This window comes from Ailuropoda melanoleuca, chromosome 19, assembly GCF_002007445.2.
Source record: "Ailuropoda melanoleuca isolate Jingjing chromosome 19, ASM200744v2, whole genome shotgun sequence".
Classification (NCBI taxonomy): Eukaryota; Metazoa; Chordata; class Mammalia; order Carnivora; family Ursidae; genus Ailuropoda; species Ailuropoda melanoleuca.
In genome coordinates, this window is record NC_048236.1 from 18053214 (window position 1) to 18078987 (window position 25774).

Consider the following 25774-nt stretch of genomic DNA (forward strand, 5'->3'; position numbering starts at 1 on the left):
GGGTGGGGGAATGGGATAGACTGGTGATGGGTAGTAAGGAGGGCACGTATTGCATGGTGCACTGGGTGTTATACGCAACTAATGAATCATCGAACTTTACATCAGAAACCAGGGATGTACTGTATGGTGACTAACATAATATAATAAAAAAACATTAAAAAAATATTGAGTGTTCTAATTAATGAATAAGAAATATTTCTCTATTTAGATTTTGAATAAGAAAGACTTCTCAATTAGATCATGTTTAATTTATTTCATCGGTGTCTTGTAGTTTTCCACATAAATTATATTATTTTGGCATATGTATTAAGGTAATTTGTTAAATTTATATCTCAGTGTTTGGATGGTTGTTTGTAACTGGTATTTGTTTTTTCTTTGTCTCTTTCCAATATTCCAATGTTCATTGAAAAAAATTAATAGATTCCTTGAGGTTCTCTACAATTATGAAATCTGTGAAAAAAGACAACTCAATTTCTTCTTGTCCAATCTGTAAATATTTTATTAGGTTAAGGAAGTTCCCACTAATTATTAGTGTTTTTGACAGTCTTCATCATAAATGAGCTCTGACGTTTCTCAAATGATTTTTGTGCATCTATTAATATAATTTATGGTTTTTCTTATCTGTTAAAATGATCATATGGTCAAATGATAAATGATATGGTAATATAACTGATATGATTATATGTTTTTAAATATTATTTGTGAGTATGATTAATTATATTGATTTATGGATGTTAAACCAGCCTTGCTCTCCTGAAGTGAACCCCACCTGCTGGTTTCAGGTTTGAATACAGTCATCTTCTTGTTATCTGCAAAGGGCTTATGATTTTAATTTTGAACTTTTAATGTAAAACTTTTATTCTTTGTTCTTGCAAGGTTATGTGATTTTTTTTTAAAGATTTTATTTATTTATTTGACAGAGAGAGAGACAGCCAGCAAGAGAGGGAACACAACCAGGGGGAGTGGGAGAGGAAGAAGCAGGCTTCCAGCGGAGGAGCCTGATGTGGGGCTCGATCCCTGAATGGCGGGATCATGCCCTGAGCCGAAGGCTGACGCTTAACGACTGAGCCACCCAGGCGCCCCTATGTGATGTTTATATTCCTTGCTTGAATGATGAAAAGATTCTATAAATCCTTAAAATACATAAATGCATAACAATTTTAGCTCTATACTCTATAAAAATATTTATACTATGACTAGTAATAATGTTCAATATATGGATTAATTGAGCTATTGCTATTGATATTATAGGCAATTTAATCTCGTACATATCTATTCACTTTATAAATATTTCAACAGAATTTCTGACAGATTGAAATAATGTACTCAATTTGTTTATACGAAAGATTTACTAAGGAACTAATAAGACACTTCTGTCCTATAAAGTAAAATCTGGACAGACTGAAAAATTCAACTGCTCTTGTTCCACAGAGAGGGAAAGCGTGGGGCAAACCACTGACTACAAGAGTGAAGAGACAGGGAAACACAGGCAGTCCTGGCTCACTGGCATAGAGACTTACACGAGGAAACTGACATGGGGCACCAGAGCCAGGGTAAAAAAAACCTAAACCGTAATTGATGCTTTGCTGGAAGCGTGGTGTGAAACAAGTCTGAGAGTTAAAAATTGTTCAGGGGGCGCCTGGGTGGCACAGCGGTTGGGCTTCTGCCTTCGGCTCAGGGCATGATCCCGGCGTTATGGGATCGAGCCCCACATCAGGCTCCTCTGCTATGAGCCTGCTTCTTCCTCTCCCACTCCCCCTGCTTGTGTTCCCTCTCTCGCTGGCTGTCTCTATCTCTGTCGAATAAACAAATAAAAATCTTTAAAAAAATAATTGTTCAGGGACTGAGGCTTATGAGGCTCCCGCAATATTTTGAGGTTTAACTCCAGAAGCTTAACCAGGTCCCCACAGTAAGAATAAAAGAAATATCTCCTCCTGCTTCTGACAGTGGGGAGGGAAAAAAAGGAAATATTTTGAAATACACCAGAGCACTCTGTTCTTAACAAGGGCTGCCCTCAGGAAAAGCTAGCTAACCAGAGCCTAACTTACTGAGGTATTATCAGAACCTAACTGACCTAGGGAAAGGAAATACCCAACTCCAGTTAGTTCTAGCCTTCCCTGTGGAAGACAGGAAATACCCAATTCCAGCCCACTCTAGCCATTGTCCCACCTGTGGGGTCTGAGAAACACTTGTGAAGTTCACAGTCCAGAGACAGACTCACTAAAAGACTGAGACCTAATCATAGGACTATAGAATGCTTCCCCTCCTCCACACTTCATCATCACATTATTAAAGGCCTATTTACAGCAATGGGATATTATTCAGTACTGAAGAAAAGAGCTATCAAGCTATAAAAAGACATGGAGGAAATTTAAATGCATACTACTAAGTGAAAGATGCTAATCTGAAAAGGCTACATACTGTATGATTTCAACTATATGACATTCTGGAAAAGGTAAAACTATGGTGGAATAAAAGGATCAGTGGTTGCCAATGGTGGGGAGGGAGAGGAGGGATTAATAGGGAGAGTACAGAGGACTTTCAGGGCAGTGCAAATATTCTGCATGCTATTATAATGGATATATATATCATTATACATTTGTCCAAACCATAGTCTATACAACACTGAGAGTGAGCCCTAAGGTAATCCAGTCTTTGGGTGATTATGATGTGTCAATGTAGGTTCACCCTCGGTAACAAATGCATGATTCTGGTGAATGATGCTAATAATAGGGGAAGTTATGCATGTGTGTGGGCAGGAGATATATGGGAAATATGAGAAATCTCCGTATCTTTCTCTGAATTTTATTGTGAACCTAAAACTTCTTTAAAAAGTTTTAAACTAGTAAAAAACTACTTAATCATGAAACCATCACATTGAGCTTTTTACACAAGACTTGATCTGCAATATTGGGGGAGGGGACAGAAAACACAAATTAATTACTTGGTACAAAAAAGTTACTTTGAACTTCTATTAGCCAGTGGTAGGAGCTCTCCTCAAATGATTATTTAAATTGGAAAAGACTGCTTCATCACCTGCTGGAGACAAGTTGCAATCATTAAGTATAGTTTGTAGCTATTTTGTCAGCTACCTTGCCTGGACATTTTTCTATAACCACTCTGCGGGTCATGACCTCCTCCACACGCTCCTCCTTACAAATTCGCCTCTAGATCCCCACTGTTCTTGCAGATACCGTTCTCTTGATATGGCTGTTTTTATTTCACATTTACTAAGATCAACATTGTGGCATTTCTATTCCATTATCTTTTTCCTCTTTCTTAAAGGTAATAAAGCATAATCCATGTCTCTTATTGTTCTTGTTAGTGGGGGGCTCTATGGATTCTGCCATACCAATATAACTATTTGGGGGCATTTATCAAGTTAAACTATGAGGCACTTGACAAGGAAAGTCTGCAAACATATTAAACAGAATAATGCCTGGTATCATCCAATGGGGTGAGAAAGAGTAAGTAGTGTTTAAAAACTGAATTTCCCTCCCACACATTCAGTTTTATTCAGAATCCTTTTTCTTTTCAGTTGAGACGTGTTACAATTAAATTTTAATGAGACTTAATTCAACTTACACACTTACCCACATTTATGAAACTCTTATTTTGCTTTAAAATATTTACTTTCCAATTTAGAAAGTAGTATGGTTAAAATCTCTAAAATTCCATTTGCCAGACTTCGATAGCATAATTTAGTAGGATGTAGTTTGATAACTATTAAGGAAGCAGCCACATTACAGCATTTTTTTTCAATTGCAAAGCATCAATATTAAAAATATAAACTTTAAGTGCTCAGAAGTTGAAGTGTTTATTCACTATTCGGAACTTTGCTGAAGCCAATAATTTTCAAGTTAGAATAGCTAAGAAGTTTCAAATATGCAAATAAGTCACTTCATACAACTTCAGAATCTTTACAGTTCTTTTCTGTCATCGACCTTTTTTCCTTTTAATAATTGGTGACAACTTCACATAAATCCATTTGCTTCAGAGTATACCAAAATATGAATTATTTATCCATCTGAATATTAGACACTCCCTTTACAGGTTAGTTTTTAGGAATTCACATACTCTGAACATCTGTTTAATTTTCTTTATTTGCTTATATCTTAGTAAAAAAATTCATATGTTCTGGAATTTTTGGCTTATTTTCATGTAAGTAGCCATACTTCTGGAGAATAGCCATAGGCAAAACAGGGCAAAATAAAATTACCTTATATCTCTCTTATCATTGTGTTCTGATGTCTCCTTTGTCCTGGATGATATACTAGATGATCAAACTGGAACTGGAATGGTCATATAACTGATCTAGATCATGGAATCCAAATATTTTTGCTTAATATAGTCATGTGAATGACTATGGATTCACACATCAACTTTTTCTTTCTTTTTGTTTTTATAGATATTTTGATATTGTAAACTATCAGATGCCTGGGAAACCACCCAGGGACACCAGGTTGAAAAGTTGGGGATAGCCTAGTGAGTAGGCAAAAGCAATGACCTGACCACAATGGCCTTGGTTATTTGTTCAAAAGATATTAGGCTATGTTACTTATCTATTTTCTGTATTACTCATTTGAGCACATTTCCTCTTCTAAATTTTTAAAAATACAGGTATTTTAAACTCGTGATGGATTTGTTGCAGAAATGGTGATAGATTGAAATCTAAATTGTTATATGTATTTTCAAATGTGCAATTTTATTTTATTATAGCCTTAAGTAAATTGCATAAAGTATAATCCTAATTAATATGTAAAATACTTTTATTAGTATTGCTTAAATTATGAATCTTAAAGGCCATTTTTAATTTAACATTTTTACTTTTGTCCTGAGTAATTCTATTATCATTACTATTAATTATGCATTCAAATTAAGAGAATATCCCCAGAGGGCAATTATTATATCATAAATCTAAGTTTCTTGAGACCACTTTACAAATCAGAATATTGTCTAAATAGCTGTTGGAACTATATACAGAGAAGTAAAATGATTTAGATAAAAAGGAACTGATAATAATTACAACTCTCAGTGATTATGACTGCACAAAACTTAAAGTGAATTTCTTTTTTTTAAAGATTTAGAGAGAAAGAGAGAGCTAGTGCACATGAGGGCACATGAGTGGGGGAGGAACTGAGGGAGAAAATCTCAAGCAGACTCCCTGCTAAGTGGGGCCAGACTCTGGATTTGACCTCAGGACCCTGAGATCACAACCTGAACTGAAACCAAGAATTGCAGACTTCACTGACTGAGCCACCCAGCTGCCCCGAAATGAATTTCTTTTATAGATGATATTATTTCATATCAGTTTTTAATAAAACATTGATTTAAATTTTAATCTTGAGAGTATTTAAGTTTCAGAGTACAAAGTTTTTTTCATTTAGAATGCTCCATATGCACAAACTGAGACAAGGACTTAAACACAGGCTGCTTATTTGGCAGGTGATACAGATAAATAATGAAGGAGTAGGGAAAATGAGACGGAAGAAAAGGCACACATAAGCTCTTTGCTACTATGTGTAATGGTGGTCAGTCTCACTGTGGTGGTTTTAAAATTCTTCATACTTTTCAAGACATAGAGTCTAATGTTTCTCTCATTGAGTGTGGACTGCACTTCAAAATTCATTGCTAATGTGTGCCATCTGGTCCAACTGTGGCTTCCTCACTCTTTTCTCTTTGGTTCTCTCAGGGAAGCCAGCTGCTATGCCACGAAGATACTCAAGTAACACTATGAAGAAGGCCATGTGAAGAAGGACTAAATTCCCTGGTCAACAATGCATGAGAGAACTTGGAAGAGGACCTTTCAGGTCCATGAAAGTCTTCATATGACTAACCCAGCTAACATCTTAACTGCAACCTAATGAGAGAGATCCTGAGGCAGAATCATCCAGATAAGCCACTCTTAAATTCCTGAATCATAGAAACTGTGAGATAATAAATGCTTGCTGTTCTAAGCCATTAGGTTTGGGGGTAATTTGTTTTTTTTAAAGATTTTATTTATTTATTTGACAGAGATAGAGACAGCCAGCGAGAGAGGGAACACAAGCAGGGGGAGTGGGAGAGGAAGAAGCAGGCTCACAGCAGAAGAGCCTGATGTGGGGCTCGATCCCATAACGCCGGGATCACGCCCTGAGCCGAAGGCAGACGCCTAACTGCTGTGCCACCCAGGCGCCCCGGTTTGGGGGTAATTTGTTATTCAGCAATATATAATTGTGCATTCAATGAGGACCTTCTGAAGATCTGTGGAGAAGGCACATCAGAAGTTTTCCTGGAATGGCTGAGAAAAAGAAATTGTCCACTCACTCTTACCCCCCATTAATTAAGGGTTGTCCCCAGGGCATTAACATATTCATAGTCTGCACTGATTTATGAGTGGCTAATGGGTGTGTGAGCTCAGTAAAATCCCTCAGCTTCCACCAAAAGCATAAGGCATAAAAGTGGAGGTTGTTGAGGTGAGTAAATGTGTTTAGGAACTGCCCAGCACAGATGGGATGGGATAAAAGCAACAAAAGCATCTGCTACAATAGGCCACATATGGAGCCCAACCTACTTTGTATGTTAAATAACTTCCCCCCCAAAAAAAAGAAAAAAGAAAAAGAAAATGGAGAGAAGAATTAAATACACTTAAATTACACTGAGATCTTCTGTTGAGAAATTTTTGTCCTCTATGTTCTGCTTTTAGAATTAATTCATTTAACATAAAAGAAAGTAGACTTTTACCCTGGGAATTATTTTTAAGAGATAATACGCAAACAACCAGAATCAATCTGGGCAATGAAACTTATCTTAATCTATTATAACCTCTATCACTATGTCTATATTACTCTCTTACAATCAGAATGATTTTCTCAAGGCAAAATGTTCAATTATTATTAAGAAAGTTTGCATTTTTATACTAAATTGCTCTATCCCAGTTAGCAAACTACTGTTATATAGTTAACGGTAAATAAATTTTCTATCTACATACAAGGCACCTTGCTAGGTCATTTACATACATTTGTCAGTCCCCAAAACACAATGCAAGATAGATACTATTTTTACACTATCAGTGATTAGAGCCCTCTATCTAGCCTGAATTTAAATTTAAAAAAATCCACTACTGGGTACTTACCGAAAGAAAATGAAAATACTCATTTGAAAAGATACATGCACCCCTATGTTTATTACAGTATTATTTATAATAGCCAAGCTATGGAAGCAACCCCAGTGCCCATCCATAGATGAATGGATAAAAAAGATGTGGTATGTTTGTGTGTACACACACACACACACACACACACACAGAAATATTACTTAGTCATAAAAAAGAATGAGAGCTTGCCATTTGCAATGACTTGGATGGACCTAGAGGGTATAATGCTAAGTGAAATAAGTCAAAGACAAATACCATATGATTTCACTCATATGTGGAATATAAGAAATAAAATAGATGAATAAACAAAGAAAAAATATAAACAAAAAGTGGACTCAAATACAGAGAACAAACTGGTGGTTGCCAAAGGGGAGGTAGGTAGGGAGATGAGTGAAATAAATAAGGGAATTAAAAGTACACTTATCTTGATGAACACCAAGAAATGTATAGAATTGTTGAGTCATTATATTGCATACCTGAAACTAATACAACACTGTATGTTAAATATACTTCAATTAAAAAAAATAAAAAGAATCCACTTGGCAGGCACAATTTTAGATTTCACTGGAAACAATGATCCCCATGGCAAGAGTTAGTCCAAATCCTGATCCACTCAGATACCCAGCTATGGAAGAGTTTGAGTTTTGGTTAAAAGTCCACGATTTCTACTGCCAGAATTGCCTAAATAACATATTCAAGAAATAGTTGGATTCTTCCAATATTAAAGAACACATGACTCTACAAGGCAACTCATTTGATTTTTCAGTAGTTCTTGTGGCAACATGACTCTACAAGGCAAACTCATTTGATTTTTCAGTAGTTCTCGTGGCAAAAATTAAATTAACTAGAACCACCATTATTTTTAAAATCCTTGCAAAGTGTCAAGCTTTTTGCCAAAATATTATTATAGTAATGATAAATATCTTTTCCTTATTCTTCCAACCACTGGTTGACATTCTTTTAACTGTAGAAATCCATAGGCTTTCTAATCCATTTCCTAAGCATTTGAAAAAACTTTTCATTTTGTTACAAAATTTTCCCATTTCCATGGGAAACTTGACAACTTTCCCAACCTATTCTTACAAAGCACAGTTTCTAGATCTCTGTCATGACTACACATTCCTGGAAGAGCAGTTTGTTCCAACAACCAGATTTTTCCTCCTACCTGCCACTCCAATATCACATTTAACAGATGTCTTATACTTTGCGGGCATTTGTCTATGTATGTAAATACATATATGTTGCTAGAGAAGTTAAGGTTATCTCATAGAGAATAAAGTTTTGTGCTACGTTTTTTCTTTCTGTGAACTAGCAGTAATTATCTGAGTAATGTTGGAGGCAGCGTGTTTGAGCTGTTTAACATTCCACCTTTTATATTTCAAATATATTTTATTTTGGTAACTGTACACATGATCCATATATATATATGTATGTTTGTATTTATATGTATTTATGTATGATGGAAGGTATCACAGAGTTATAAGGTGTAAAAAAAAAAAAAAACTTCAAAAGGGGATCAGGGTACCTGGGTGGCTCAGTTGGTTAAGTGTCTGTCTGTCCTCAGCTCAGGTCATGACCCCAGGGTCCTGGGATGGAGCCCCATCTTAGGTTCCCTGCTTCAATAGGGAGTCTGCTTCTCTCTCTGCCTCTCCCCACCCCCAGTTTGTGTTCACTCTTTCTCAAATAAATAAAATCTTTAAAATAAGTAATAAATAAATAATAAATAAATAAGTAAATTTAAAAGGGGATCAGAATTTCACATTAAATTGTGAAAAGTATTGGTTTTTAAGTCTTAAAACAATTAAATATACACATTTCTAAAGTTTTTTGAGGATTCACAAAAGTACATACCAAATTTTAAGTTTTATGGTTTCTGACATGCCCCCAATCTCAACATATATTTTCTTATTGCATCCTTTACTTTTCTTTTGATTAATGGTATTTTAATGAATTTAAGTCTTCCTTAGACTTCCAAAATATCTCTTTTAATGTTTAATATATAAATTATCTCTTTAATGGCCTTTCATGTAATCATTCTTACTTTCTCTTCTTCGGTTTTAACTAGTCTAGCTCTAGTCTGATATCCATTGGCACAGTGTATGATTGAACAATTCTCCAACACAACTTCTATCAGTTTTATAAGATCCTGTATCTTTGGTAAGATTTTAAATTCTACTTTTAAGTTGATTTCCTTTGTATTTACATTGTGTCTTCTTCCATAGGGCAGATTCATGATTCCTCAATGTGTAGGCAGTATTTACTTAAGAGGCATGTTTGAGTCAGGAGTTATATTAAAAGTGAAAATTTTTTACATCCTACACAATTCTATAGCAGCAGGATTTGGAAAATTGACATTAAATAAGAAACAACTAGGGAAAGAAAAATCTCTTGTATTTAATTAACAGTATAATATGTATTTTAAAAATTATACTTCTGTAGTTTCCTTCTTTTTAGATATATATTTAAAAAGTCTGCCTTGTGGCATTGCCTATTTTCCATCTTACTACAAGGCATAGCAGAGAAATGGAAATGTATAAAGTATATGTCTTTCTAGATAATTGCTATTTTTGGAGTTTAATTTTAAGCTAAAGTTTAGAATGTATATTCTAATTCAGCATGGAATCAGACATTTCTAAAATTCTCAATTTTTTATTAATTGCTAATATAACTAAAATGGTGAAGACTTCTCTAACATAAAACACGTATGCCTTTTATAATTTTCTGGGAAATAATAGAAGTGAATTAAAAAACTGACCACTCATCAGCCTAAATCAGATCATAGTTAATAAATCACTGCATAAACTGAACTTTAAGAAATGCCCATGGGATTGTTTATATGCAGATAATTTATTTCTCTCAAGAGCATCTATGGCTTCGATCAGGCTTATTAAAATGCTGATTAACTATTCTGACCTCTACTTATTTACCAATCTGTATATTTCCCGAGGATTGTTCTAATTTGCAATTTTGTTATTGGAAAACTGAGTAAAGAAAAAAACAAATCCAAGCTCCAATTATGGAAATTGATTTGCATAACAGAGTCACATTTATCCAAAAGATGGGCAATGAAAATATGTCATGAACTCTATAGAACTCATAGCTGTGAAACAATTATCTTATAAAATATTTTCATTTTTTTCTTTTTTTTTTTAAAGATTTTATTTATTTACTTGACAGAGATAGAGACAGCCAGCGAGAGAGGGAACACAAGCAGGGGAGTGTGAGAGGAAGAAGCAGGCTCATAGCAGAGGAGCCTGATGTGGGGCTCGATCACGCCCTGAGCCGAAGGCAGACACTTAACCGCTGTGCCACCCAGGCGCCCCTCATTTTTTATTTCTAAAATAAGTACATTACGGTGAGAGGACATGATCTGTGTGTTTCTCAAATTTTAATGGATGTATACAAACAAAAATAAACTTTTAATAGATTCTGCTTCTTCTTGAAATGGTGTTTAATAATAGATAGCTACATGTTGCTTCCTTAAAACAGCTATTACCAGATTCTCTATTATATTTAAAATAGTGAGAATGTCAATTGTGTTTTTAATGAAATAGACAAATTAATGTTTATCATTTATTAGATGTTTATTAAATGTTTATTATAATCAATAAATGAATACTTTTAAAATTACAGTTATTAAGATATGTTAAATGTCATGCAACTAGTTATATTACTTTCCCAAGAAAAAGCTCCTGTCTGGGATCAAGCAATATCTATCCATTTTTCATATTCTTTTAATTTTTAACATTTGTATTACTTTCATGTTTTAGGAAATTTCTGGAAGGAGTAAGTCATCCAGCCTGTACATATTTTTAGACTACATTCATCTTGTACCAAAAGAATCCTCCCTGACACCATCTATCATCAAATAGTTTGTATTGGGTGGGGAGGGTAAAGCCATAGCCTCGAAGTAATGAAGTATACTCATTTTCAAGCAATTTTCCCTGACCATTATCTTTCACACTGGAATTTTCAAGAGTGTTAAGAACATGACACAGGTGTTCTTAGTTTCCTACCAAATACCTTTTTAATATCACCTTATTAATCAAATATTTAATCCATTAATTTTTGTCTTTAACAATTTTATATTTTCAACAGTGCTTTGGTTACTTCAGGCATTTTCTTTCTTCTTTCTTTCTTCTTTCTTTCTTTCTTTCTTTCTTTCTTTCTTTCTTTCTTTCTCTCAGATTTATTTGAGAGAGAGGGAGAACACAGGGGGAGAGGCAGAGGGAGAAGGAGAGAGTCTTAAGCAGACTCCATGCTGAGTGCAGAGCCCCACATGGGGCTTGATGTCAGGGCCCTGAGATCGTGACCTGAGCCAACACCTAGAGTTGGTTGCTTCACAACCACACCCAGGTGCCCTAGGAATTTTCTTTCTTGTTCATTTCCTTGTCCACTCTGCTAGTTTGCTAGGGCTGACATAATGAAGTAACATAGACTGGTTGGCTTAAAACACAGAAATTTATTTTCTTGCAATTCTGGCATCTGATGTCCAAGATCAATTCAGCATGGAATCAGAAATCAGACCTCTTCTGAGGTTCTCTCTCATTGACTTATAGAAGTTTGTGTTCTGGAATCTTAATGTGATTTACCCTGTGTCCTCATCTCTTCTTATAAGGATAGCAGTCATATTGGATTAGAATCCCCTTATACGACCTCATTTTACCTTAATTACTTTTTTAAACACCCTGTCTCCAAATACAGTCACATATGAAATTTGGAAGACACAATTCATAATACCCCTCTCTTATCTGCAACCCAAAAGAAGTCTACCCCCTGATAATAATCAGAAACATGCTAGGAATACACAGTTACACTAAAGAAAAGCATAGATATGAATTTTGAAGTAAGCTAAATGTTAAAGTATGAAAAAACTTTAAGGCATGTCTTAGAAAGAGACCAAAAGCCATTTTCAGAACCTTCACAGAAGTTTCCCTTTTCAGAAAGACACTAGTATCATATATAAATCTCTTTCTTGGTCAAGATTGTGGCTTTTTAAAATCATGGTTAATTATTAGCATTATATAATTTTTCCTATTTTTCACTATATAAGACCCAAAGGTAGAATAGAAGTTTATGTTATAAAATTAACACACCAAAAATTAAAAGGCCTTCTGTGTGATTTTTGTGAAAAGGGATTATATGGGAAATCCCTACACTGAAGATTTGAAAATTCATGCAAAGGGTAGAAAAATAGGCATTATTATACTTCATGATGAAGATAAAAAACCCATTTGAGTCTTTCCTCCTTTGTTTTTGGAAATCATTAAGCATTTAGTGTCTTGTCTTAGATAAATGGCTATGGGGGAACTCAGCTCATCATCTAAGGTTAGGAGCTCTATTCAGGAAGCTTAGGATCTTTGACTTCTCCTCCAGTTAACTATGTGACATTTACTTTATGAAAAACGTTGAGCTGAAAAGAAAGTCTGCCTAATCAGGTAGGGCAGGCAGATCTGTATTTTTTTAATTCCAAAGCTATATCACAATAGAACTGCTTAAAAATTATATTGTTTTGCCACTTGACATGGTACAGATTGCATAGTCCAGAGAGGAAAATAAATGTGGGATTTGGTTTGGTTTGGAGGTGAGAATTTGACTCAGGTAGTGCCAGTTTGTTTTCTTAGGAGTCGATTTCATCTTTCTTTCAAACTGTAGCCTGAGAAGATGGAGGGTCAAATTTATCAATAGCAGTTTTCTCACTACATATATAGACAGCGATCCCTTTCGAATACAGCCAATATATACAGGGAAATAGAGTCAGAAGATAGAGAAATAATTTCTGGACTGCATCATCCCTGGATCCAGCTATGCCTAAAATCAGATTCATAAATGTACTTCCAGGTTCTATAAGCCATAAAAACTCTAGATATGCTTTTAATTGAATTGGCTTAGGTTTTTTTTTTTTAATTGAAGTCGAGTGGGTTTTAATACAGTAGTTTTGTCATCTCATGATTTAAAAGAATTGAGATGTAAAGGAGTGAGAATGAAAAGCATAAGAGAATTAAGACGGAAAATTTTTATTTCTCTTCTGCGCTAGAATCATATGAGAATGTATAAATTTTTATTTTTTAGTGTTCATAATGGCTTTTAGGAATGCATGCTATCTAGAGACAGAAACTATATTCATAAGAATTTCTACAAAGCTAATACATTCTCGAGATTTATACTTACCATTAACCATTTTAAATACCCTAACATCCAAAGAAGCAGTAGAACATTGTAATATGACATTATGAAAACACGATGAGCAGGGAAATATCTATGGAAATACGTTTTGCAAACCAATTCCTGAATTCAGCCTATCTGAATTGATGTAAATATAAATTTTAATGTGGTTAAAGTGGTGATCTGTGCTCTCCTTCTTTGTGATTGCTAACTATAACTCATGTAGTATTCTCAGTCTTCGGACAATCACTTATCCATGCTAAATAGGTCTGAATTAAAGGAATATTTACTGGATGGGAGAGAAATCTCCATATGAGCCTGCAGCCTCAACATGTCCGCTGCCTGAACTCCTTTACTGGTAATTCTTTGCTATGTACAGCGTTTCTTCTTCTTCCTCCTCTTTTTTTTTTCTTTCTCTAAATCCCTAATCACATTTAGTGAGCAAATAACTAGAAATAATCATTTAGGACTTCATTCATCAGAACATTATTATTTTACATCAGCTAAGCCTTTATGAGATAGCTGAATTTCTTTGGGGAATAAATACTGTTTACCATTTCTCTTTGCTATGCGACTAATAGAAAGTTTTAGGTCTATCTCAGTGCTAAAGCCCACAATGAACACTAAGCGATTAGCAGATTTTAATGAACACATCATTATCTGAGCAATGAAACATTGAAAGCCAGACACCAGAGCAGTCGTGTGTTTGAATCAACAAATAAAACAGAAGAGTTAAGATTTAAATGCTGGGTTTAAACAACACAAAGTAGAACTATTTTAGACAAATTACAGAATTGGATTCTTTTGGGGAACGTAAGTCCAGTATGTAGTTATGTTTCTGAAATTGACTCCATGAGGGGTTCTCCAGAAGACAATTTTTTAATTGAATAGAAATAAAGAGAGTGTGTAATATTAAGGGTGTGCAACAGTAAGAGCTAAGACTTTTGAATTCTTGACATAGAGATAACAGAGATAAATGATATCTCTGGCAATTGGAGACTGTGTGACCCTGATAAATGACATGATTTACATTTGTAAATATCCACAAGTTTTTTTCATCTGTAATTTCAAAATTATATTAGAACTAAAATCACAGGTCTATTTTGAGGATAAATTTAAATAGTAAATGAGGAAATGAAAAAAATGTAAAGTGCTTATTTTAATGTTATAAAAATTAGGGTATTTTCATGTGCCAATGATTTTTTTAGTGCTTTATTTATTTATTTATTTATTATTTTATTTTATTTTAAAAAATATTTTATTTATTTAAGAGAGCATGAGTGAGAGAGGGAGAGATCACAAGCAGGCGTGGGGTACAGGGAGAAGCAGGTTCCCCACTGATCAGGGAGCCTGATGCGGGACTTCATCCTAGGACCCTGGGGCCATGACCTGACCTGAAGGCAGAGGTTTACCTGACTGAGCTACCCAGGACCCCTAGTGCTCTCTTTTTATTAATGCTGTGATTGCCATTATTTACATTATTAAGTGAAAAAAGGCATGATGTTGAGATGGATAAGTTAAATTACTATCTCCATGTTCTTAAATTCTCTAAAAGAAACTGCTTGCTATTATTTAAAATATATATTTTAAAATATTTTATGGATTCTGACAAAATAAAGGCAATACTATAATATCTGAGTATTATAGTTAATTGAAATAATAATATTGAAAATATTATCTTGTGAAGTAATGATGATTGGGGGATGAAAAAAAGTGGGGAAAATTATGACTTACTGATTATAAAGTGCCCATGAGTAAGGGTATATTTTTATTTTTTTAAAAGTGAAAATGTATTGGAGATCTTCAAGAAAATATTTTGGTAGTATTATATACAGAGTTCTGTAAAAATAATAAAAAGAAATTTGCTTTCAGAAATAGGGAGAACTAGATAGTCTAAGAACCCTTTCAGAACAAAACATTTAAAAAGTATAAACAAATTTATAATTGTGTGTGTATGGGTGTGCCCATGTATATGTGTATACCCAGACAAAATTTACTTTGGGTTTTGGGTGGGCAGGGATGCAGGGCATTCTTCAAATATGTTAAAACTAATAGTAAAAATTTGATGAGAAACAGGATATGTACATAGTTTCAAAGTATCTCCCATTTAACTAGTTAAAGGGGGAAGATAATACCTTTCAGTGGAGAAATCTGATGGAAAGTGATCAAAGTTCACATAAACAATGGGATAAATCAATATCATGTATCTCCTGATGGGATACTTTGAGAAGGACACAGCATAACTAACATAGTATTTCTGCTGAGAGTGTATAACATAAACAAATTGTACATGTGTGTATGTGTCGTGTCAGACCAAAATTGAGGTGCATTACACAAAGCAAGTGGCTTGTGCCCATACAAAAAATAAAACTCATGAAAGACAAAGAAAGCCTGATGAATAATTCCAAAAGACATAACTAAATGATTTCTAGAAATAGATCCTGGAGAGGAAGACAGGGAATGAATAAATTGCTAAAAAGGACTTTATTGAGATAATTGATAAAATTTGACTAAGGTCCATGTATTCGAAAAAAAGTATTATATGCAGTTTAATATCCAAATTAATAATTTATTACACTTATATAATTATGTATTCTCAGTCTTCAGATATCTAGAAGTATTAAGGGGCAAAGCACTACATGCCTACAAATTTGCTCTCATGGTTCACAAGAAAACATGTCTGTATGTATGTGTAAGTATGTGTATTGTTTTTCATGATGAGATAAACTATTCCTGGGAAGGCACAGATATACAGGTACTCTATTTATTTACTGGTAGGAGTGAAAACTAGACTTCAGCAATATGTTTAAAAGGTTACATACATTTACATTTATTGTGAGTTAGCATTTTCCTCCCAGGAATTTATTCGAGGAAAGCTATCATCAAAAAGACAAAGATGAACTAACGAGAACATTTGTAGTAGGCAGACATCTAAGTTGACCCACAATCAGGTACAATCTTCTCCCCTTGAGAGTAGGTGAAACCTGTAACTACGATGAAATATCATTCTGTGATTGTGTTACATTGTGTGGCAACAGGGAGATTATCTGGAATGAGCCTAACCTAATCAAAAGTGAGCTTCGAAAGCAGAGGTTGTGTGTGTGTGTGTGTGTGTGTTTCCCGACTGGTCACACTCACACTGAGTGACCTAGAAGAAAGCAAAACATGGGAACATAGAGACTATGTGGCAAGAACCTAAGGGTGGCCTCTAGGAGCTAAAAATGTTCCCTGGCCATTAGGAAAATGGGGCCTTAGTTCCACAACCACAAGGAAATGACTCTGCCAACAACCAGTGAACATGAAAAAGGACCCCAAGCCCCAGATAAGAACTGCATCCCCAGTACCATTTTTTATAGCAAGTAACTGGAAACCATCTGTATGACTAGCTATAAAGACCAGGTAAGCAAAGTACGACATGATATATGGTAATTATATGGTATATGGTTGCAAAATCTATACACAGCCTACATAAGAGCTGGTTACAAAATTCTGCATGTGTGTTGTGCATATTTTTAACATGCATTTGTGTTTTTATGCTGCATATTGTTATGGGTTGAATTGTACCTGTCAAAACAGATATTTGAAGGCTTAACTCCCAGACCCCACGATGTAAATGTATTTGGAAATAGGATCTTTGGCAGATATATTCAAGTTAAGACGAAGTCACTAGAGGGGCCCCAATCCAATATGATTGGTGTCCTTATAAAAAAGGAGAAATTTGGACTCAGAGAGACACAAACTGAAAGAAGATCATGGGAAGACATGAAAAACACCATCTATAAGCCAAAAAATGGTGAGGCTACCAGAAGCTGTGAAGTATATGTTTCCTTGACAGTTCTCAGCAAGAACCAACCCTGCCAACATCCTGCTTTGGACTTGTAGCCCCCACAACTGAGGCAATAAATTTCTGTTGTTTAAGCCACATCGTCTGTGGGACTTTGTTATAGCTGCCAACAATCTCATATGCATCTTTATATGCTCATGTTAATGAAACTGCAACAAAATTTAACAAGTTAATATTTTAGTTGTTGGGGATTTATTTAGTTGGGTTCTGAAAATGAAACTGTATTTGATCATGGTTGACCTATTAATGTGGCAATTTCATATCCTTCATCCTTGTAATCTTTTATATTTTTTGTACTCAACCTTTGAGATACTCATAATAAATATCACTTTTACAGCTGAATACATTAAATAATAATAGCAAAAAAGGGATAACTCTCTTCAAATCAGGAGAAGTTGGGGGTTATTTATATTCTTACACATGTTGAATAAAGATTAATAACTAACTTACAAAGTCATTCCTTTTCTTATATTCCCTTTTCTGTATTCAGTCTCATAACCACCTTGTGACATTTCATAGTTTATGCATTATTTGTATATATGTCAGGTTTTAAGTTGAAACATTAGTAAAAGGCAAAAGATTTATGCGATCTGAACAAAACCAGAGTATTTAAGTTGAAATATTAGATACAGACATAACTAAAAATAGAGGTTTTCTGTTTCTGCTGGAGCAAAATAATTAATGAGAGATTAATACTGAATAGTCAGAATATGCACTGGAATTTTCTTATAAGACTTCATGTCTAATAAAAGCTCTCACTTGTGCAAAGAATATTCATACCTGCACACCTTAATTTTGATTCAATGATTAGTAAAAGCTAAAAATTTGCTAAGAAACATGTTAGTCGTACGCAGTAGGAAAGACAGACATCAGACTATTATAAAAATATATGGTTAGGATTATGATGGAAAACTTACATGAATTATGTGGAACTAACCGAGTCAAAGGTGAGAAAATCTCCCCTGAGAAAGTGATTTGTAAGGTGAAGTCTTCTGATTTATGCAGGATAAGTAGAAACGAGCAGCAGAGGAGGCTGGGGGTTGGGCTGTAGAGAATGTTGATTAAAAATAGAACATATATCACTGGACAAAGTTCCGTGATCTCGGTTAAACACCCAAAAAATGGTTATGATGCCATTGTCTGTTAAATACAAGATTTCTTTTGACATCAATCTTGATTTTTTAGAAATACTTTTCAAATCTGCATTTTCTGTCAAGAATAAATCTCATTAACTGCTCCACTCCAAACGGCCACTTCTGTCACTGCAAATTTATATAGGGACAGCTATACATTATTAACAAGCTATGAAAAGTCACTGGCTAAATGTCATCAAGCCTGAGATATAGCTGCACCTTGGGATTCATATAGCAAACAGTTTAGTTTTAATCATCTTGGACCACAAGATGTCTTGACATTTGAGCAGCAACTTTTTTTCTCTTTAACTTGCACTGGAATCAGACCTCTATTATCTCAGCCATAATTTTCAGTTTGAACTGTGATAGAAAGTTTTACCTTTTAAATTAAAAACGTGAAAAAAAATCGATCCATCAAAGACCTTATCATTTATTTAATCAGTGCTCACCTGCAGCTTTCTCCTCCCTTCCCCCCTCCCCAAAAAGAAATGAGCAAGGGCAGCTATAAAATTCCAGCATCTTTAGAGCTGCCAGAAGTTTTTTGAGCTATCTTTCTGTTACATTAATACCTACAAGAAATGACCTTGTTGAACTGCATTAAGATAGGTGATTGATTTTACTGTGGTATTTTTTTTTATTTTGGTAACGTAAGTTTTCACACTTTAAAAATATCCACTTGAATCTTTTTCTGCTCATGGTCTAATAATATCCTCAGGACATAAATCTATGGTGGCCATAAAATATCCAAATTTAAAATTTATTAACAATATTTCATTTTAAATATTTAGTACATGATATTTTGAATTGGAATTTTATTGAGATCTATCATTTTAGCTTCTTATTGTAGACCAGTCATGATAGCAAATAAAGAAAACATGATTTTTAAAATCAACAGTAATTAGAAAAAATAAAAAAACAGATAGACCAATAAGGAAATCATAGTCAACAATAAAATTCTGTCAAATATAACTTGGGTGGGGGAACCTGGGTGGCTCGGTCAGTTCAGCGTCAAGACTCTTGGTTTTGGTTTAGGTCATGATTTCAGGGTCATGATCTCAGAGTCCTGAGATGGAGTTCTGCTTTGTTGGGGTTACAGGCTTAGCACTGAGTCTGCTTTCTCTTCCTCCCCCTCTGCCCCTCCTCCTGCTTGCCTGCACCTGTGCTTTCTCTCTCTCTCTCTAAAATAAATAAATAAAATCTTAAAACAAAACAAAACAAAACAAAAAAACAAATATAACCTGGGTTAATAAAAATGCGTTGTATAACTTGTAGGAAAACATATATATACCTCATGTTTTTTGTAATTTTATTATGTGTATAAGGCAACAAGCTATAGCTGAGCAATTATTAGAAATAATTACCTTGTTCCTCTATTTCCAAATTATCAAGACATAGATGTATTTAGACAGTAACTTTACTTTGCTTCCTGAGTAATTTCATCTTAAGAAGACAACACATAAGTAATTATAGTCTCCCCATAAAATTTAAACATGCCACAGGGAGGAATAATCAGGGACTCAATACTCTGGAAATACCTAGATTCTGCAACTGAAATAAAGAAGATATCCTCTGCACGGAGGTTCTAGGAATATAACTTCTTTCTACAGTACCCTGTGAGAGTGGTTTTGTTTTTTACAACTCAAACTTAAAAAAAGAAAAAGACTAATGGTTAAATTAATAGGCTTGCTATAGGTATCTATCAGTTGGCTCCTATTTTATTTTTAAATATTATAAAGTCAGTTATAATTAGCATAATACATTCATATGTGGAAATAAAAGGTGACGGAGTATAAAACTGGCATATTGTTTCTTAACTGTTCTAAGAATGTTGACACTTAAAAGTATAAGTTTAGAGTATTTTCACTTTTTATTTTGTTAGGAAATATATGCCTATGGTGGTCTTTAGCTCTTTGACAAGTTGAAAACCCTGCTTTTATGTGTACTTCTCTTTCCCCTCCTTTATTTACTGAACGATATTCAAGCAGTATCTGTCTATTGCCTGTTAGTGTGTACAGGTTCTATACAGTGATGAATAACATAGACAAGATACTTGCAGAGATTATAATAAAATAGGGAGAGAAAAACAAGATTCACATAAAACTATAAATGCCACCATATTCTATGAAGGTGTCTAATGGGAAATAAGACCAAGTTTGTTCAGTGGTTGAGAGGTGGGGAGAGATTTCCCTATACCTGTCCTTCTGAGAATGAGCAGAGAAATAATTAACCCAGAAGAAAAGGCTTAACTGAGGCACACCATGGTATTTATTACCCTTACAGTTTTGACTGGTTGATGAAAGATATACTATGCTTTGGAAATCTTTCCAGAATTTGAATGTGCCAGTTGGGATTCCCCAGAAACAGATCCTGAGAAGTTTCAGTGGAAGTGGTTTTGGGGAGATGCAGAAAACATCTAAAGTTGAGAAAGTTGGTGGGGGAAAAAGAATGCAGGAAATGAAGTTTGTATTATTAAGTCATTAATGAAACTAGTGATTAGTTTACTCTCCTGGGGAAACTCTGCTGAACCATGAAAAACCTGCTTCAGAATTAGGTAACCTGATGGGATGAGGAGGTTAAGGGATTGACACCCCAATTCCTATCAGTTATTGTTTTGGGCTGCACCCTGGATTGGGAAGATGCTGAGGAGGGGAAGATAATTAATTCCCAGAATTTCTATTCTGCCTCACAGGAAGAAAGTTTCTGCAAGCCCTCAGGCTCATAGACACAGATAATAGGAAGCTGGAAGATGGCTATGGCAAGTTAAAATGGTAGGATCATACCTGTGTCAGTGGGATACTGAAGGCCTTTGGTAGAGCCAAAATTATTTCCATTTGTTAAGACTATTAACTAAAAGTCACAGACTTAGCTGGTTTGTAGATTTTTACCCTATAGTGATGCAAATAATTTCTGTTCAGTGGAAACAAGTAACTTTAAACTTTATCATTTATTGTTCTGTAGGACAGTGAGTGACCAGATTTGTATCTAGTCCATTCATTAATAAGTTGAATAAAGTATTTTACACTTGTTCATATCATATTTACTTGACAGAACTACTTGTATTTTTTAAAAATATAATTTAATTAGTCTGTGGCACATATTAGGTATTCTATGTGTGTTATCAAATTTAATTCTTAGAATAATACATGGAAATAGGTATTATTCTTATTTTATAAATGAGAACAATGGCATGTTAGTAAGGTTAACTAATTTGCCCAAGGTCACACAGTTGGTAAATAATAGATTTGAATTAAGACCCAGGGAATTCTGACTTGAAAGCCTTTTGCTATACTCCCTTCATGTTTTGTGAAAAAGTGCTCTAGACATTTTCTGATAGGAGAAGAGATTTCTTCCATCTAAAAGTGCGACTACAAGACAACTGTGCACACATATTAGCCCTTTACTTAAGAGAATCAGACTTTTTTTTTTAAATTTTCAAAAGAGTAAATTAGAACATGAAAATACGATGATTTTCCCAAGGAGATAATAGAACTGGGCTCCCTAAAGTTACCAATCTTGCTGAAAATTCAAAATTCACAATAAGTTTAGTAGTAATTACATATACATGTAAAACAACAACAACAACAAACATATTCAGATAAAATATAACCATCATTAATATGGGGGAATTTTTCAGTTTTTATTCTCTTTAAGTCACATTAGTAGTCTTCAATTGGAAGAAGTCTTTAATTGGGTACCACTTCATGTGGCAACACCATTAATTGGTCAGTTAGAATTTTCAAAGGTTAATAAGTGAATTGGTCATTGTGGACTCAATTATGCTGCTTGATCAAATAATTTCCAAATCTCAGGATGCTTAAAATAGACTTATTTCTTGCTTATAAGTCCATCAAAAGTCTACCAAGGCTGCACTCCATCATTGCCCTCACTTTGGACTGTCTGATGGAGCAGACATCATCTGGAGGATTACCATTGACCGTACTAGCAAAAGAAGCGGGAGCTTCAGTTTCACAGCAGCATTTAATCTCTCTTCCCCCAAAGAGACATCATTTCTAGCCAAATCCATTAGCCAAAGATATTGATTCTGCTCCACCCAAACAAAAGTACAGCCATAACCATGAGTTAGAAAAAGAGAACTGGAATATTTGGCAAAAAGAACTAATGAGCACCACAACATAAAAGGAATGGACACCTATACCTATATTTATTTCTATAATCTCTATATATTACTGTGTCTATTTCTCTATAAGTCTGTGAAAAAATACACAGGAAAAATTTTAACTTTTATACATATATGCAGCTGAGAATATACAAATAGGATATAGCTGTGATAAAATTTAAATTTTTAAAGTTTTCATGAACGGCACACTATTTTTTTTCTGAAACTTTGTCCATTTTAATAATGTTCTGGCATTTATAAAGTACCACACTTGGGGTTTTCAAATAATTAATTAGCAAATTCATAAATATGCTTTTTAAACAGTGAAACAGTCTTTTGTGGATAAGGGAGGAATAAACTGAGAAAAAAAATGAAAGGAAGAGATGGCAAAAGCAAAACATAATTAAATTATAGTAAGTGCTTTGTGTAAGGGATTTATCCAAAATTGGATTTCAAGCTATTATAGTCTAAATCAAATTTAGGTTTGCTTGGCTCAAAGAAATTTTTTTTTCCCCTTTAGACTGTATTTCAGGTTCCAGATTTTATATAAATTTAGACTCATAGCAATAGCTCTAGTCACTATCAATATTGTCATTCTCTGCTCTTTGGATGCCTCAAAATTATTATTTCAAACATTTATATTATCTTTAAATGTCTTAAATTAATGAGTTTGTTAATTAATTGTATACAGGAATTTAAAACAAATTTGGAAATCATCATTTTACTGACATAAGAAACCTACTTTACATCTTCATGCTTTAATTTACCTAATTATCATCACCCTTTTTTTACTCCCAAGGACCCTTTTCTTTTTGCTCATTTTTATCTCAGTCCCTATTGCTCACAGGAAGCTATGCCTTACTGCTTGTTAAAGTTAGGCCACCAGTCTTCACGCACTCGCTAACACTTCATGTATTCAAGTCTTCTCTTTCTAAAGAGAATACCGAGTCCCCCACCAATGACCCCATATGCTGTTTCCCTTCACCATAATTTGTTCAAATAATCTGTACTCATTGCTCTCATTTAAAATTTTCTACTTACTCCTCAATCCATAACAACTTTTACCTGTAATGCTTAGCTGAAATTATTCTAATAGCCAAATCTAATGATTACAAAAGTCAAGACTCTCTCCAAATCCCAACTTCTGTTGGAGATTTCAGCAACAGATCAATTGCTTCTTGAAAATCAATCCCCCCACTAGCTTCCATGACGTGCCATTACAATCTTTTACAACTTATTTTTCCCCCCACTGTTTCCAAGTTCAATCACCCAATTCTTAAATATTATTCCATGGCTCTCTAGAGTCTGTTTTCTTCTTTTTCTTTCCTACAAGTTCTTGCTAAGTAATGCCATTTTTCAAGTAAATGTTATTTATACCCAACATGATAATGTTTCCAAACTTGTGTTTCCAGTTCCTATTGCCCTCACTGAGTTAGACCTACATGTTTCATTGCCACTTAATTGTCCCCCATGCATGGTGTACAGACACCTCAAAATGAACTTAGATAAAACCAAACTATTTATCCTACCCTCTCCCCAGCTTAATTCCATCTATTCAGTAGGCTATATAAAATGACTTTTTTTTTCTTATTTCTCCCTGATTCATCAAGTCCTTTGAGGACTGCCTGAAATATTTCTCAAACCTTTACAACTCTGCCATACTTATTACTCTTCCTTAGAACACATTAAACTTTTAAATTTTTTCCCAGCTTTCTGTTCCTCCACTCTAATTTTCATCATCTACATTTTATTTTTCTAAATTCAGATTGTATTATGTCACTCTCTTTCTTTTTGGAAAGAAAAGTTTCTGATGTCTCTTGTTTCATGAGAAACCAGCATTACTTTACTCCTAGGACTCCAGGCTGTAAATCGAGTATGCTAGATTACATAAATCATAATCCATGGAAGGATCATGGCTGGAATGCAGATCCCCTGACTTCTAAACCCATTCAATCTCACTTTGTAAGATGAATTGAATATATTTAAGCTAAATTTATCATTAATTGTTTAGTGTCATAAAATAGCATGCTTATCTGTCACATACTGCTGCTGACTCATTTCTAGGCACAATTCACCCCCCGCCCCACCTCACCAATCCTCCCCATCCTCTTATCTTTTCTACAGTAGGAATTTCATCAGGTCAAGATAGAGAATATCTATAGCTCAATCTGGAGAGAGAGACCCGCATCCTGGTCACTTAATCTTATTCATGTACTGCTTACCTCAGAATAGTGTTCTCTACAAATTAGAAAATTATTCCGTGCTCTTGTCTAGATCCCATCTTGTCTAGATGAGATGGGACACAGATGAAACAGATACAGTGGCTGAACTGTAACTAGTGAGATATTTATTAGAGAAGCTAGTAGATAGGAAGAAAGACAAGATAAATCATAGCTTAGGAAAAATACAAATGTAACACATAAGGAATCAGTGCTAAATATTATTTTGTGGCATGAGACAGAGCCTACAATTAGACACCAAGGAAAGGAGTCAGACAAGAAAAAAAAATTATGGAACAGTTTGAAGGCAGAATAGAAAAGAATGGAGACACAGTTTAGTATGAAGGCCAGGAATGATTCAAGAGTACTGAAAGACCAGTTTCTCTTACTGTGAAAAGCCAGCCTTATTTATGTCTGCACTGGTTGATATTACTGAAGGTTTTAGTAGATAATGTAGCTGTGAGTATACAGGTAAAGTTTTTTATTTTCCTTGCCTGGTTGAGAAGCACACCTAATTCTATAAAAGCAAGAAGAAATATTTGAAATAATCAAGAAGTACAATATAGGGGAAAGAGCATTCTTTGGAAAAAGGCACTAGCTATATCAGTGACATTCAAGTGGAAGTGACTCTGTCCCCCCAGGGAATAGTTGGCAATATCTGGAATCATTTTGGGTTATATCAATTGAGGAAATAGAAACCAGGGATGCTGGAAAGAAATCTTACAATGCACAGGACACCCCTCCACAACAAAGAATTAAATACCAGTAGTGCTGAGGTTGGGAAGCCCTAAACTCTACAATAACAGACAATTCACTTAATTTTAACCTAAAATGGACAGTTAATATCCTTCTTACGGTCTTGTGGATGTTAAAGAAGATAACACATTATATAATACATTAAACTAATAATATTTACTGCAATAATGTTGAAAATAAGAAGTTTTAAAGCCAATAACAAATTTCAATTAAAAATAAACTTGTGATTGACAGGTGAATCAAAAATGAAATTTAATCGCAGATCCTTCTGAATACAGTTAAAATGAGGATAGTAAATATGAAAACTTAAGGAATGGTATGTTTACAATCAAGTATAAATTTATATAATAAAAAAGAATAACTTCAAGAAAAATCAAGTTAAATAAATAATGGATCCAAGTCAAG

At 34.3% G+C, this 25774-nt stretch overlaps 1 protein-coding gene across 1 annotated transcript in view; it reads right to left on the reverse strand.

Annotated features, from left to right (window-relative positions):
- EYS (eyes shut homolog) overlaps positions 1-25774 on the reverse strand; it is a 1484071-nt gene that overhangs the window by 770178 nt on the left and 688119 nt on the right. Inside the window, 1 exon segment of the mRNA XM_034648271.1 lies at positions 22137-22216. Coding sequence (XP_034504162.1) covers positions 22137-22216 — 80 coding nt within the window.